This window comes from Macrotis lagotis, chromosome 1 (assembly GCF_037893015.1).
Source record: "Macrotis lagotis isolate mMagLag1 chromosome 1, bilby.v1.9.chrom.fasta, whole genome shotgun sequence".
Taxonomy (NCBI): Eukaryota; Metazoa; Chordata; class Mammalia; order Peramelemorphia; family Peramelidae; genus Macrotis; species Macrotis lagotis.
This window is the reverse complement of record NC_133658.1, coordinates 230,749,694-230,763,051: the sequence shown is the minus strand read 5'-3', so window position 1 is coordinate 230,763,051 and position 13,358 is coordinate 230,749,694. Positions and strand designations below refer to the sequence as shown.

Genomic DNA, 13,358 nt, shown 5'->3' with positions numbered 1-13,358 from the left:
ATGGAATATCAGATGTGATAAACAGCAGGAAAGCTTAATTAACTAGTCAATCTGCAGAGTTCATGTTAAGTACAATAATATTTAACAAAGAAAATTAATTAGCATATTGACTTCTATGATATTTAAAGAATACATGTGTTAAAAACTACAATTGCCCTATCCTACTAATGGGTTTGACTATGCATAGCCTCTGCTATGAAATTAAATCAGCCCAAGAGGCACTAGATGGCATAGTAGAGTAGAAAAACATGACTTCAAAATAAGTTTCAGACATTAACTAGTTCCCTACCCAAGGTGACTCAGTGGATAAACCAATGGCCCTGGAGTTGGAAAGAACTGTGTTCAAATTTGAACTCAGGCAATTAATGACTGACACAGGGCCTGTTCCTTAACCTCTGTTTATCTCAGTTTCTTTAATTGTAAAATATGAATAATAATAGCTCGTACCTTACAGGATTGTTTTGAGTATTTTTACGCATTTATCACAGTACCCAACACATAATACAATATAAATGTTAGCTATAAATATTATTGTTACATTATATTATACTAAAAATAGCCAGTGATAACCTTTAATTCATGGAGCAGTGAAATTTTGTTCCCAGGATCCATGTCTTTGTAAACCTTATCATCCTTCCCAGTTGTAATTATCTTCTCTGTACTGTGAGTTTGTCTGTATCATAACTGTCAGATTTCAAATAGCAAACATCAAACAAAATGTCAGAGTTACCCAGGATTGACAGAAAGTAGCCAACAATTGGGGAGTGGAACTATTGCTCTGTCAGTGAACGTGGAACCATCACTTTTGTGGATGCCTGACACATACCCCATCACTGTGATTAAAGCAAAATTCCATGGCCCATGGCTTCAGACCTCATCTATCTATGCAGACAAATGTACTGGAAAAGTAGCATACGGAGAGAGAGACTAAAAATGGAATATAATATTTCCAAACTTATTTCTACCAGCATGAGTAGCCCAACAGTGGCCAGTTCCTATTGGCCATCTGTACTCTGGACTGCTCTGCCAGAGGCATGTTCAATAAACACAGTTCTCCCTGAACAGTCCAAGCCAGAACCCAGCTGAAATAAATGTCTATTAGAGAGAACAGGGGATTCCCCATGCCACAGGACTGGGCAAGCTTTTTTCAGTAATTATAATTAAGAAAGAACATATATCTCTCTTGCAAAACACTAGACTAGGGGCAAATAAATGGTGTTCAGGACTTTGGTTCTCAAGAACCTTCACAAGAATCTCCAATGAAACAGCCTTGTCCCTTCAGGGAGGAAGAATAGTTTGGCAACAATTTTTTTATGCTCCATGATATTTTTACTCCATGAGGATGAATCACAATAGGGTCTAGGCAATGATATTGGAGTAAAATTATTTTCCACATGTCTCTCTCTTCCATCAGAGTAGGTGAATTTTAAGTAGACTGGAAAACTGATGTTATTTTCACCCAAATCTCTTCATTAATGTTTAGAATTAATAGAATATTTAATTCTATAAGTATTATACTAGGGCATTAATCCCTAGTAAACAATGAGACCTTCTAAGTGAATTTCAAACAATAGTAAAAGGATTGGCTTAATAATGGAAAGAACAATGTGGATGAAGAACGTGTTGCCTAGTCTAAGTCATGTGCTTGGATGAGGAATCTAATGAATTTATCAATATACTTTCTTTAGACAGGTAGCACAAATGGATAATTGACTCCTCCCAGAATTTAATAGAATGAGGTTCTTATTTTCAAAATTTTGCATCATTTTCAATGATCCTAAACACTTCCCTGCCACTACCACTCCTATCTTTATATTATCACTTCTCTGCATTTCTATGTGGTTGAGAATTATGATGTCAATTGTCTTGCCCTAATAATAGGTCTCATGATAATCAAAATTACAGATGTACCAAAGGCAGAACCTAAGACATGGTAATGATAACTGAATTATAGCATAATACTAAATGAGAAGTAGCATTTGAGAAGTCATCAGAACTGAAACTATATTAGTGAAGGGAATATGAAGAGTTAACAGTTTGCTAGCCCAAATGTTATGTCAATATCTCATTTTTTTGATTCTTAAAATTTCACTTTTTTCAAGTACATGCAGCATAGTTTTCATTCATTCGCAAGCTTCCATCCATTCCCCAGCAGCAAATGATATAATATAGGTTGTATGTGTACAATCATGTTTAACATATTTCCATATTTAGACATGCTTCATTAATATCTTGATGGTCAATAAACATATATTAATCGCCTACTGTGTGCCAGGTCCTCCATCAAGTTCTGAAGATACAAAGAAAGGTAAAAGAGCATATCTGCCTTCAAAGAACCCAATATCTAAATGGGAAGAAAATGTGCAAACAACTATGTGCAAACTAAGGCTATAGTAGAAATAATCAATAGAGGGAAGACACTAAAATTAAGAGGGATCAGAAAAGGCTTCCTGTAGAAGGAGGCATTTGGACTGAATTGAAGAAAGTCATAAGGCAGGGATGAAGAGAAAGTAATCCAGTTATGAGGAACAGTCAGGGAAAATGCTCAGATTTGGAAAATAATGTGTATTGTTTAAGGAAGAACAATGAGGAATTGTTGGATTACAGAGACAATGACAATGGAGAAAAGTGTAGTGTTAGTCTAGAAGGGAAGGCAGAGTGGGGGGGGGTAATCAGAAGCAAAACACTTCTGAGGAGGTACAGGGTGAAAGGAGAGAGAGAATAGAATAAACAAGGGAGCGAAATAGGATAGAGGGAAATTCAGTTAGCTATATATGTGAGAAAAATGTGAAGCAAGTTTCTCTGATAAAGGCCTCACTTCTCAAACATATAGAGAACTGAGTACAATTTATAAAAATGGGTCATTTCCAATTGATAATCAAAAATATCAATAGGTTTTAAATGAAATGATCAAAGTCATCCATAGACATATAAAAAAGGGTTCTAATTTACTATTGTTTGGAGAAATGTAAATTAGAACAATTCTGAGGTATTACTCTTTCTTATTAGGTTGGTTAATAGGACAGAAATTAAAAGTGACAAATGATGGACAGGAAATGGAAAAATGAGGCATTAATGTATTGTTGGTGAAATTTTAAAATGATTCAACCCCATTCTGTAGAGCATTTTGAAACTATGCCCAAAGTTATAAAACCATGTATAGGGGGTGCAGCTAGGTGGCATAGTGGATAGCTGTGTGACCTTGGGCAAGCCAGTTAACCCCATTGCCTTAAATAAATAAATTTTTTAAAAAAACAAGCCCTATGAGGGCGGCTAGGTGGTGTAGTGGATAGAGCACTGGTGCTGGAATCAGTAGTACCTGAGTTCAAATCCGACCTCAGGCATTTAATAATTACCTAGCTGTGTGGCCTTGGGCAAGCCACTTAACTCCATTAGCCTTGCAAAAACCTAAAAATACAAAAACAAAAACAAAAAACACCAGCCCTTTGACTTAGCAATATCATTACTAGGTCTATACCCTAAAAGAAATAAAAATAAAAATTAAAAAACATATATATATATATATATATACACAAAAATCTTTAGAGTGACTCTTTTTTTGTGGCAATGAATTAGAAATTCATTGCCCATAAATTGGAAAATGAATCAACAAACTCTGGTATGTGATTATGATAGAATGCAATTCTGCTATAAAAATGACGAGCAAGATCCTATTAGAAAAAACCTAGCAAGTCTTGTATGAGCTGATGCAAAGTGACATGCATTGTGTCAAAGTAAGATCACTATAATAAGATGACTTAATATTCTCAGCAATACAATGATCCAAGACAACTCCATGCTATCGATCCCCAGGGAAAGAATTGATGGTGTCTGAATACAAATTGAAGAATACTTTGTTTAACTTCGTTTTTGGTTTTATTTGAGAAATTTTTTTTAGTTTTTTTTCACTTACATGACTCTTACAGAAATATTTTGTTTAATTACACATGTAAAACCTATATGGAATTACTTGCCTTCTCAATGGAGATTGAGGAGGAAGGAAAGAAGAGAATTCAGAACTAAAGATTTTAAAATTGAATGTTAAATTGTTTTGCATGCAATTGGGAAAAATAAAATATCAAATGAGCTTTAAAATATTTTTCTCTTCAATTTGAAATACCAGCTTTTTAAAAAATGCAAATTATATTATATTATATTATATTATATTATATTATATTATTATATTATATTATTATTATATTATTTAATAGAATAAAGAGGATTGTAAATGAAACTGTAAATCTCTATTGTGTTAAAATTTCTGTTTTTTTAAAATAGTTAATAGATTGAACATACAACTTTCACATATCTCCTGTTTATTCAACAGACAGTATCACAGAATTTCTAAGCTGAAAGGAACAATGAAAGGGACATCTAGTCTTTGGTTCTGGGTCTATATTAATTCATTCTCTAACATTCTTATTTATCTATCTTTCCATTTAAAACCTCTAGTAAGAGGAAATCTACTTCTAGCCCAAATTAGACAACTATAATTTTTGAGGAGATTTTCATTGCACTGAGACAAAATAGTCTTAATTTCATGGGGATCCTCTTCCATATAAAGACTGGCCTGAATTTTAGCCAAGGAATACATTGGATAAAAAGGCCATCTGGCATTGGGAACATATTCTAGGGTTTACTACTCCTGCTCCCTTAGTGAGCAATTTGAAAAAAAAAATATCATTTTACCACTCTTCATATGGAGATGCAGACGCCTTCTCTGGAATACATATACATTCCTGCAATATTTCTCCTAGTCCAAGGGAGAAGGAATTTCACCATATTTCTTGAAGAAAGGGTAGGGGAAAGAGACAGAGCAAGACAGAGACAAGAAAACCCAGTAAAATAGAAAAAAAAAAAGATCACCAGAGAAATGCATAATTAGTTACAAAAACATAGATACATACGAGATCAGAAAAGATAGCCAGGAAGATCCAAAGAGATAAGAAGAGACCCCAGAGAAATACAAAAACACAGAGAGAATCTCGGAGACAGAAAGAGACCCATATATGAGAGAGAGAGAGAGAGAGAGAGAGAGAGAGAGAGAGAGACAGAAAAAGACAAGAGAGACATAGAGTGGGATAAATAGACTAAGACAAAAAAGAACAGACATACCAACAGAAAAAAATAAATAAATGATTGAATATCCCCACATGTGTATGTCTGGTCTGTCCTTAAACACCTAAATGGGAAGGGAGAGAGGAAGAGAGTGGGGATTGAGAGAAGGTTTAGATAGAGAAGGGTCAAGTAAAATAGAGATATGGGGAGGGAGAAAGGGGAAAAGAGGGGAACTAGGGGAGAACAGTATTCAAAAACACAGAGTGAAGAAACTTCTTAATTTGTCCTTTCCAGAATATTAGACAGCAGGGCACACTAGAAAGTAAAAAATAAAAATAAAAAAATCACCCAAGGTCATTTCAGCTCTGCCCAATTTTTTGAAGATTTTTAGTAGAAGAATCACAGTAGCCCCCTGCAAAGACAGCTGTCCCAACTGGCAGACTGGCCCGGGTAAGCCTAATATAATGGACTCCTCAGGGCCACAGCCTGGCTCCATCTGCTTGGTGATCCAGGCTGTCCACCAGAGTCCACACTGAGTCAGTGCTGGATGCCACCCAGGACTACAGTAATGCAAGTATTTCAACCATTTCAAAGCTAGAGATGAAAGCTCTTCATTCATTCCTTCTCCTCTTCAGAATGCCACCTGTTAGCTGCATTTCCATCTCAGTCCCACATCTGACCAGTGACTATTCAAAGCTGGGACTGCAAATTGTTTGGTGCAGAGAGGGCCAATTTGTTCCCTGCTGGGCACTAGGCAAGGACAGTCAGTCCAGCTGTCATTCATCAAGGCAGCTGTGACCACCCTTACAGAGAAAATAGGTCCATAATGTGCTTTAATTACCTTAAGCTGAATAGTTTTCATTTGGCTTTCATAGGTTTATAAGATCATAGAATTGGAGTTGGAAGGGACCTCAAAAGTTATCAAGTCCAAACATTTCATTTGAAAAATGAGGAAGCTAAGGCCAGAGGAGGTTCAATTACTTGTCTGAGTAATAAGTAATCAAGGGATGGATTTGAGCTCAGGCTCTCTGACTTCATAATCAATATTCCTTCCACTGCATCACATTATCTGTTTTCATTCTTTAGGGCTTCCTTTGAAGGACAGAAACCAACATACCATGTAAGGAACATCTAAATCAGTTAAGAAAGGTTTTCATTAAATTCATAATTGTCTAGAATCTACTTGCTTAAATTTAAAAACTACCTCTGCCCTTTAGTGTCTATTCAAGATAAATTAATATCCTAAAAATACCTTCCTTCCCTTCCCTTTGGTCCAACCTCTTTCAAATGTGTGTTTCGTTTTCCTATTGTCTCTCTGTTTCATTTTCAGTCTTCAAATAAGGTAGAACAAACAGTGTAAAAAAATACCTCTGCTGAGTAAGTTTACCAACAACAAAAGACAAATGTGTTTTTTCTTAAATCAGCTGATCCTAAGGGGATCATCTAAACAAAACATCCAAATGTTTCAAAATTCACACATCAAATGAATTTCTTTGTTTGCTTTTGTTCTTTTTCATGAACTGTAAGGGATTTTACTTGGTCACATACCTTCCTTTGCAGGTATGTAAACTATGCCTCATACAAGAGACAAGGGTTGCTCTAAGTCATATAACTTTCAAGGAGCTAAAAGTTAGGACAGAACTCTGGTTTAGAGCAAATATAAAGCCCAAAGTCATATTTAATATGAATGATGGTTGCAGGTGAAAGATTCATATTTCCCAGGGGTGAATGCCTCATCATGAGCCCAGGGTGAATGCCTAATCATAAGAAAAAACAAATATATATATATATATATATATATATATATATATACACATATATATGTATATATATATATTTAATATCTCTTCTGAATTCCCAGCTAAAATCCTTCCTTCTATAAGAAGTTTTTCCTTTGATCATCCTTAATTCTATTGTCTTGATTATGTTGATTATTTTCAATTTATAGAAACATGTATATATATATATACATATATCTCTGCAAAAAAAGATATTTTTGTATATAGTCACTTCATGTTGCCTGCCAACAAGAGTTCCTGGAGAGTAAGGACTGTTTTTTGCCTTTCTTGATAAACCTAGCACTTAACATGATGTCTGAAACATGGTAGGTGCTTAACAAATACTTGTTAACTGACACAAAAAATGAGAACTCCAGACTCCCTAAAGCATGTGTGCCTCAAACACAGATTGATTACATAATTTATGAAAAGAATGAAAGGAAATTTCTGGGAAAATGAGAAAGATAGCTGTGTTCTGTTGAGGACTGAGGTTAAAGGAAAGAATATGTAAGCAGGGAGAGGTTAGAGACAACAAAATGTAGGGTTTCAATCTGGGAGTAAGTGATGACTAGATTGGACAGAGTTGCATTTAAGTACTGGCATTAAGGCTGAAGATCAGACTCCCCCAGATCCCAACCTTATTCCACAACTACAAGTCCTGGAAAAACTTCTTTTCTAAATGAATTTTGTAAGAAAGAAGGAGATAGCGAATGAGATTTTACTTTTTCAAGATCATGTGCTGATAATTTGAAAGCATGCCTCAAAGTTACCAAATTATATTTCCTATCTGATGTAGTGATGACACCAAAGCAATAGAGAAAGAAGGAAAAAGTCCTACTTTAACAACTCTGTTTGGCAAGGAAGTAGAAAACAAGGAGTGTCAATAAGTTAGGCGATAGCTGAAAAATTTTGATGAAAGTAATGAAATAGTATTCTGCCATATTGATAATGATAAAGGGAAATTACAGAGAAACCTGGGAAGATCCATATGAATTGATGCAGAAGGAAGCAATCAGTGTTAGAACAATTTATCCTATAATAAGAGCATTGAAAAAATGATCAGTTTTGAAAGTTTTAACTCTAATCGGTATAATGAATAATACAATCAATTATGATGAATATGCCCTACCTCCTGACAGAGTGGTGATAGACTAAATAGGCAGCATTGGACTTTCTTTGATATGTTCAATTTGAGAATTTGTTTTTTCTTGACTGAAAATATATTTTCTTTTTCTTTTTTTCTGAAGGATAGGAATTTGAGAAAATACTTATTAACGTGAAGAAGAGGGAAGTAATACAAGTTTTTATAATACTTCCAGCTACTTCACTATTTGTCTTCTAACTAAATGATTTAGTCTTTCAATATTGTTATTTGCTTTTATCAATTAGCATGTTCAGTTGAAGTAAGATGCTGCCAAATTTGGAGTCTTTTTCTTTTTTTTTTAATTGAGTGGGTACAAGTTAGCCAGAAAAACAGCAAGTTAGATAAAAATCCTCAGTTTGAATCCAAACTCATAAGAGTTCAGAGTTTGTGGAATCCCCATAGCTATATAGACTTTTAAAATCAAGAGCTCAACCATTGAAGATGTGACACAATATTTCAACACCCTTCTCTGCACTTTTAAATACCTAGATACTCCCAATATTTAGATTGTATCCCTTCCTCATTTTGCCTTTGAGAATTCCTAATCTCCTTTAAATTTCAATTCAAGTTTGGTCCATTACATGAGATCTTTCCTTATCCCTTCAGTAAGTAGTTCCCTCATGTCCATCAAATTTACTTGTGGTTTACATTGTATTTATTTTCTATCTACTTGTTGATTCATATGTTATCTGACATGCCATGAATACCTTGTTCTAAATGAATTGTTATCTCTCTCTGATCTAGGGAAAAATTACTTCAAAAATGACCTCATTAACCATATTATGCTCGTTTTAGTCATCATTCCTGCTGTGATCACCTCATTTAATTCACGTGTATCTGGCAAAATGTTGGTTCAGCAGTCACATAGATGAATGTGTTCTGAATTCTAAAGCAGTCTAGCTTTACTTCACAACTCAAGAAAAATTCACTGAGCACTTACCACAATGCTGATCGTGTGCTGGCCCCTCTGGGGACGACAAAGAAAAAATGTTTTTTGAAGATACCTTCCTTCAAAACTCACACATGGGAAAACAATGAGATAACAGACTGGGGTAGAGTTGTTCAACTCAGTGACATTCTCTAAGATCAGCATAAGCTCCCAGGTGGGAGAGAGTGCTGTGTTGTTTCTTTTTCCCCTCTATAGTGAGTTAGAAATGCCATTTTCAATGTCCATTCTCCAATGTATAGGAAGCACATTCAAAGTGAGAGGAAAGGAGGTTCAGAAAAACATATTCTCACTGGTTTTGATAAAAAGGACTTATGATGAAAACAGAATCTCTAATAAGGATTCTCATAAGTGACTTGTCTGCCAAATATTATAAAACAGAATAAAATGCTGTTTTAAAAGTCCTCACTGATTTCAAGATGCTGCTCTTGATCTTTAGACCTAAGAACTCAAATTCTCTCAAGATGTGATTAAATATTTATCATCTAAAGTTAGTAAAATCATGAAATTATTAATTCCTCAAATTTTTAAATATTCCAAATATATGGGGAGAAAAGGAACATTTGTGGAACAGCTATTCTTTTCATGATTATTTAGGCTCCTATTCTTTAATTTCTCCTGTTTCCTATGACAGGAATAAAATGATAGAATAATTAGAGTTCATGAATTGGCACTTTGCCCCCTCCCTGAAACTCCTGAAAGTTCTAAAGATGAAAGTGTTACCAAAAACTTGACAGCACAGCTCCCTTAGAAAACAAACTTGTTTTGTTATAGTACAATGACATATTTGCTTGTTCTGAGTCTCCTTTCAGTAAATGTTTGCTCTTTATTACAAGTATCCTTATTTTATCAAATGACAGCTAAGCAAAATGGAAAAGCTCTCCCCGTCTGTTTCTGTCTCTATCTCTATATGTCTTTCTGTTTCTGCTTCTGTCTCTTTCTTTCTCTCCTTATCTCTCTCTCTCTGCATTTGTCTATCTTTCTCACTGTCTCTGTCTTTCTGTGTGTTTGTGTGTGTGTGAGATTCTATGTCTCTGTGTCATTCTTCTCAAATATATATATATATATATATGCATATATATATATTTGTGTATTTTTCCTTTTCTCATTAAAAACCTTCATAAAAGACATCAAATGAAGCAAATGACTTTGTAAATAAGCATTTGTCAAATACATAAGTTCTCCATCAGCTAAGACAAAAGAAATTTCAGTCTCAAAGGATCATAGAAGGGATTTCAAAAGTTACCTAGTCTGATATCTTCATTTTTTAGAAGAGGAAAATAATGCTTAGAATGACTGAATGATTCATCTCAAGGTCCTACAGGTACTAAATCTCAGCTGAGATTTGAGGTTCTCTGTTGCCTGAGCTAATATTCCTTCCACAATATCACATTTATATAGTAACCCATCAAAAGTGTGTTATCGGGGCGGCTAGGTGGCGCAGTGGTAAAGCACCGGCCCTGGAGTCAGGAGTACCTGGGTTCAAATCCAGTCTCAGACACTTACTAGCCGTGTGGCCTTGGGCAAGCCACTTAACCCCATTACCTTGCAAAAAAAAAAAAAACCTAAAAAAAGATGTGTGTTATCCCAATTGACACACCAACCCAACTGAGAAAATTACTTCTTGAAGTTCCTATCTTCTAACATTGGGTTTTTCTCAATATTTGGTCCATGGATCCTTTTCTTTAAAACATACATAAAATTAAAGTTAAACAGAGCTAGGTTTGATTATGTTGAATGTTACAGTGGATAGAATATTAGGCTTAGAGTCAGAAAGACTAAAATTCAAATCTTGTTCCAGATATGAACTAGTTACATGTCACTGTTCAATTTATCTCTTTGCACCTAAGTTTCCTCACCCCCCCCCCCAAAATGAGAGAATTGAAATCAGAGGTTTCCTAGAGCCCCATTCATCTCTAAGTCAACAACTTCATGATATTACAACTCATTTTTCCTGTGTGAAGTACGGAAAGTGCATGCTTTTTAAACATCATGCAAGATTATGTGTGGAAAGTCTACCTCATGTCACTGTGTGAAGGCATGAAAAAAAATGATCCCAGCTCTTTCCTCCCTTTTTAAGAAAATGAAACCAGGGAAAGAGGTGACTTGCAAATAAGAAGTCAGAATATTTCTCTAATTGATTCATATTAGTTGAAAAGGGAGATTAATATGCATCACTAGGGTACCAGTTTCTAGAGTGTCTTATGTACCACAGGACTAAAGATTTCCAGTGACAATCTATCCTCCATTTCAAGTAGCACTATTAGTGAAAGAATCCAGGAGTCAAAAAGTAAACTAGGGAAAAAGGGGTAGAAAGTCAATCAATTAAGAAATGTTGACTAAAATTCTATTTGTTGAATGATTCAGCAGTGAATATGTATGTACTTTCCCTCAAGGGATTTACCTAGTTTTACTTAACTTATTTAATTTTGTTTTTCTTCTTCTTCCAGGCGATTGTTTTTTTATTGGTTAAGTTGAACTTCCAGTGTTGAACCCACTAGCACATGGCCTATGCCCCTCCCTCCCACTTTGATGCAGATCAGACAATTCATCCCATAATACAAGACTTTAGAGTTACTTAAGAGCACTAGGAAATTAAGCACCTTGTCTATTGTCACATAGATAGCAGATATCATAGACAAGACTTGAAACTATTTGATCCACCTCTCCTGCTTTTATTCTAACTCCTGTTGTATTCACTCTGACTCTCTTTCTCTAGACTAAATCAAGAAATAACAATAACAAAAGATACTCATTTCTGACCTACTTATAATAGCATAAATGATTTTACAAATACAGGATATCACTTAGACAAGACCTTGAAGCTCTGAAGAACTTTGTGAGGGCAAAGAGCTTGTCTCATTCTTGCATTTTTTTTAAAATTTCATAGATTGTTCAATATGGGAGTTGGCACTGAACAGGCTTTATGTAATTTTTGCTGAATAAAAGAAGAGACTACATTTTAGTATTATGGGGATAGTGTGGCCAGGAGGCAGTTTCCTTTTTGATGGGGCAACTTCTTTTTGAGAAGTACATATTCCTGTCTCCTTGTTATGTTCTGGTCGTATGGAAATTTACCATCTATTTTTCCCCCAGAAGTAGATCTATTGCCACATCAAGAGCAGTTTTGTCCATTTTACCAATTCCCAAGTTGATCTTGCCATATTCACAACTTACCTTGCCTACATCCCTGGGAAATGGCTGTCTCTGATTTTCAGGAATTAAGATGGGTGACACCACAATGGACCGTTTCTGTCTTGGAACTGCAGAAGTTCTAGCAAATGTAAAGATTTCCTAAAAAAGAGAGAAAGAAACCAAATATATTTACTAAAAATCTTTCCAGGAAAGAACTGTCGTACCTTAGCCATTCTTTTTACCTGAAAACTCGCAGCTGGTTATATAGTGTTAATATATTCTTTCAAAAATCATTAATGGAAAGTACATCATTAGAATCATACTAAATCTGACATTGTGACTCATAGTGATGGCCATTAAGCTATTTCATCTACTCCTCTGAATCATTTTATTCACCCTGTCAGTCTTGATTTACACATCACCCAATGCTTGCACATTACTATACTTAACCTGTCAAGTAGGTGGATGTTAGACTACTGAAAAGTCATAGTTGAACCACTGCATAAAAAAATTGGGTCCCCTATGACAGGTTAGCCACCTATAAGTCATAGACCAGGTCCCCAGAGACTAGAATGCAGCCACAAGAAAGTCCAACCAAAGGACTAACTATAGCACAGCATCAACACTCTCATCCACTAATGTTCTATGAGCAATGTTTTAAAATGGTGGAATGTAAATCTTAAGTCACTTAGAGATTCTTATTGGAATCCTTCACCACCTTTCATATATTGATATGCTGAGAACAATCTCTGCAACCCCATTTCAATAAACGAGACACTATGGTAATGATGTTGGAGCTCCCTCCTAGTTTCCAAGTCTATCTTAAGACCTGAACCAAAGGCAATTCTCTTCCCTTCAAGTTCAGCTCAGAGAATTGTCTAATGTTATGTCATTTCTCTAATTTTAGAAAATGACATTAAGATACCTCTGTAACTTTGGTAACAAATACATCATGTATGACTTTTTATATTATTTTATTTTGCATCAGAACTGTCAGATGCTAATATCCTATGGCAAAAATAAGATAAATAGGGGTGTCTAGGTGGCACAGCAGATAGAGCACTGGCCTTGGAGTCAGGAGTACCTGAGTTCAAATCTGATCTCAGACACTTAATAATTACCTAGGTGTGCAAGCCACTTAACCCCATTGCCTTGAAAAAAATCTAAAAAAAATAAAATATATATATATATCTATGTATATATATATATATATATATATATTCATGATTTTATATATATATATAAAATCATGAATTTTGTACTTTAGAGTATAAAAAACAGTACTACTGGAGTCAGA

At 34.9% G+C, this 13,358-nt stretch overlaps 1 protein-coding gene across 1 annotated transcript in view; it reads right to left on the bottom strand.

Moving 5' to 3' along the window:
• Nucleotides 1-13,358, bottom strand: part of CDH13 (cadherin 13) — a 1,354,681-nt gene that overhangs the window by 812,573 nt on the left and 528,750 nt on the right. The window contains exon 4 of the mRNA XM_074209753.1: nt 12,104-12,220. Coding sequence (XP_074065854.1) covers nt 12,104-12,220 — 117 coding nt within the window. The remainder of the gene's footprint in view (nt 1-12,103; nt 12,221-13,358) is intronic.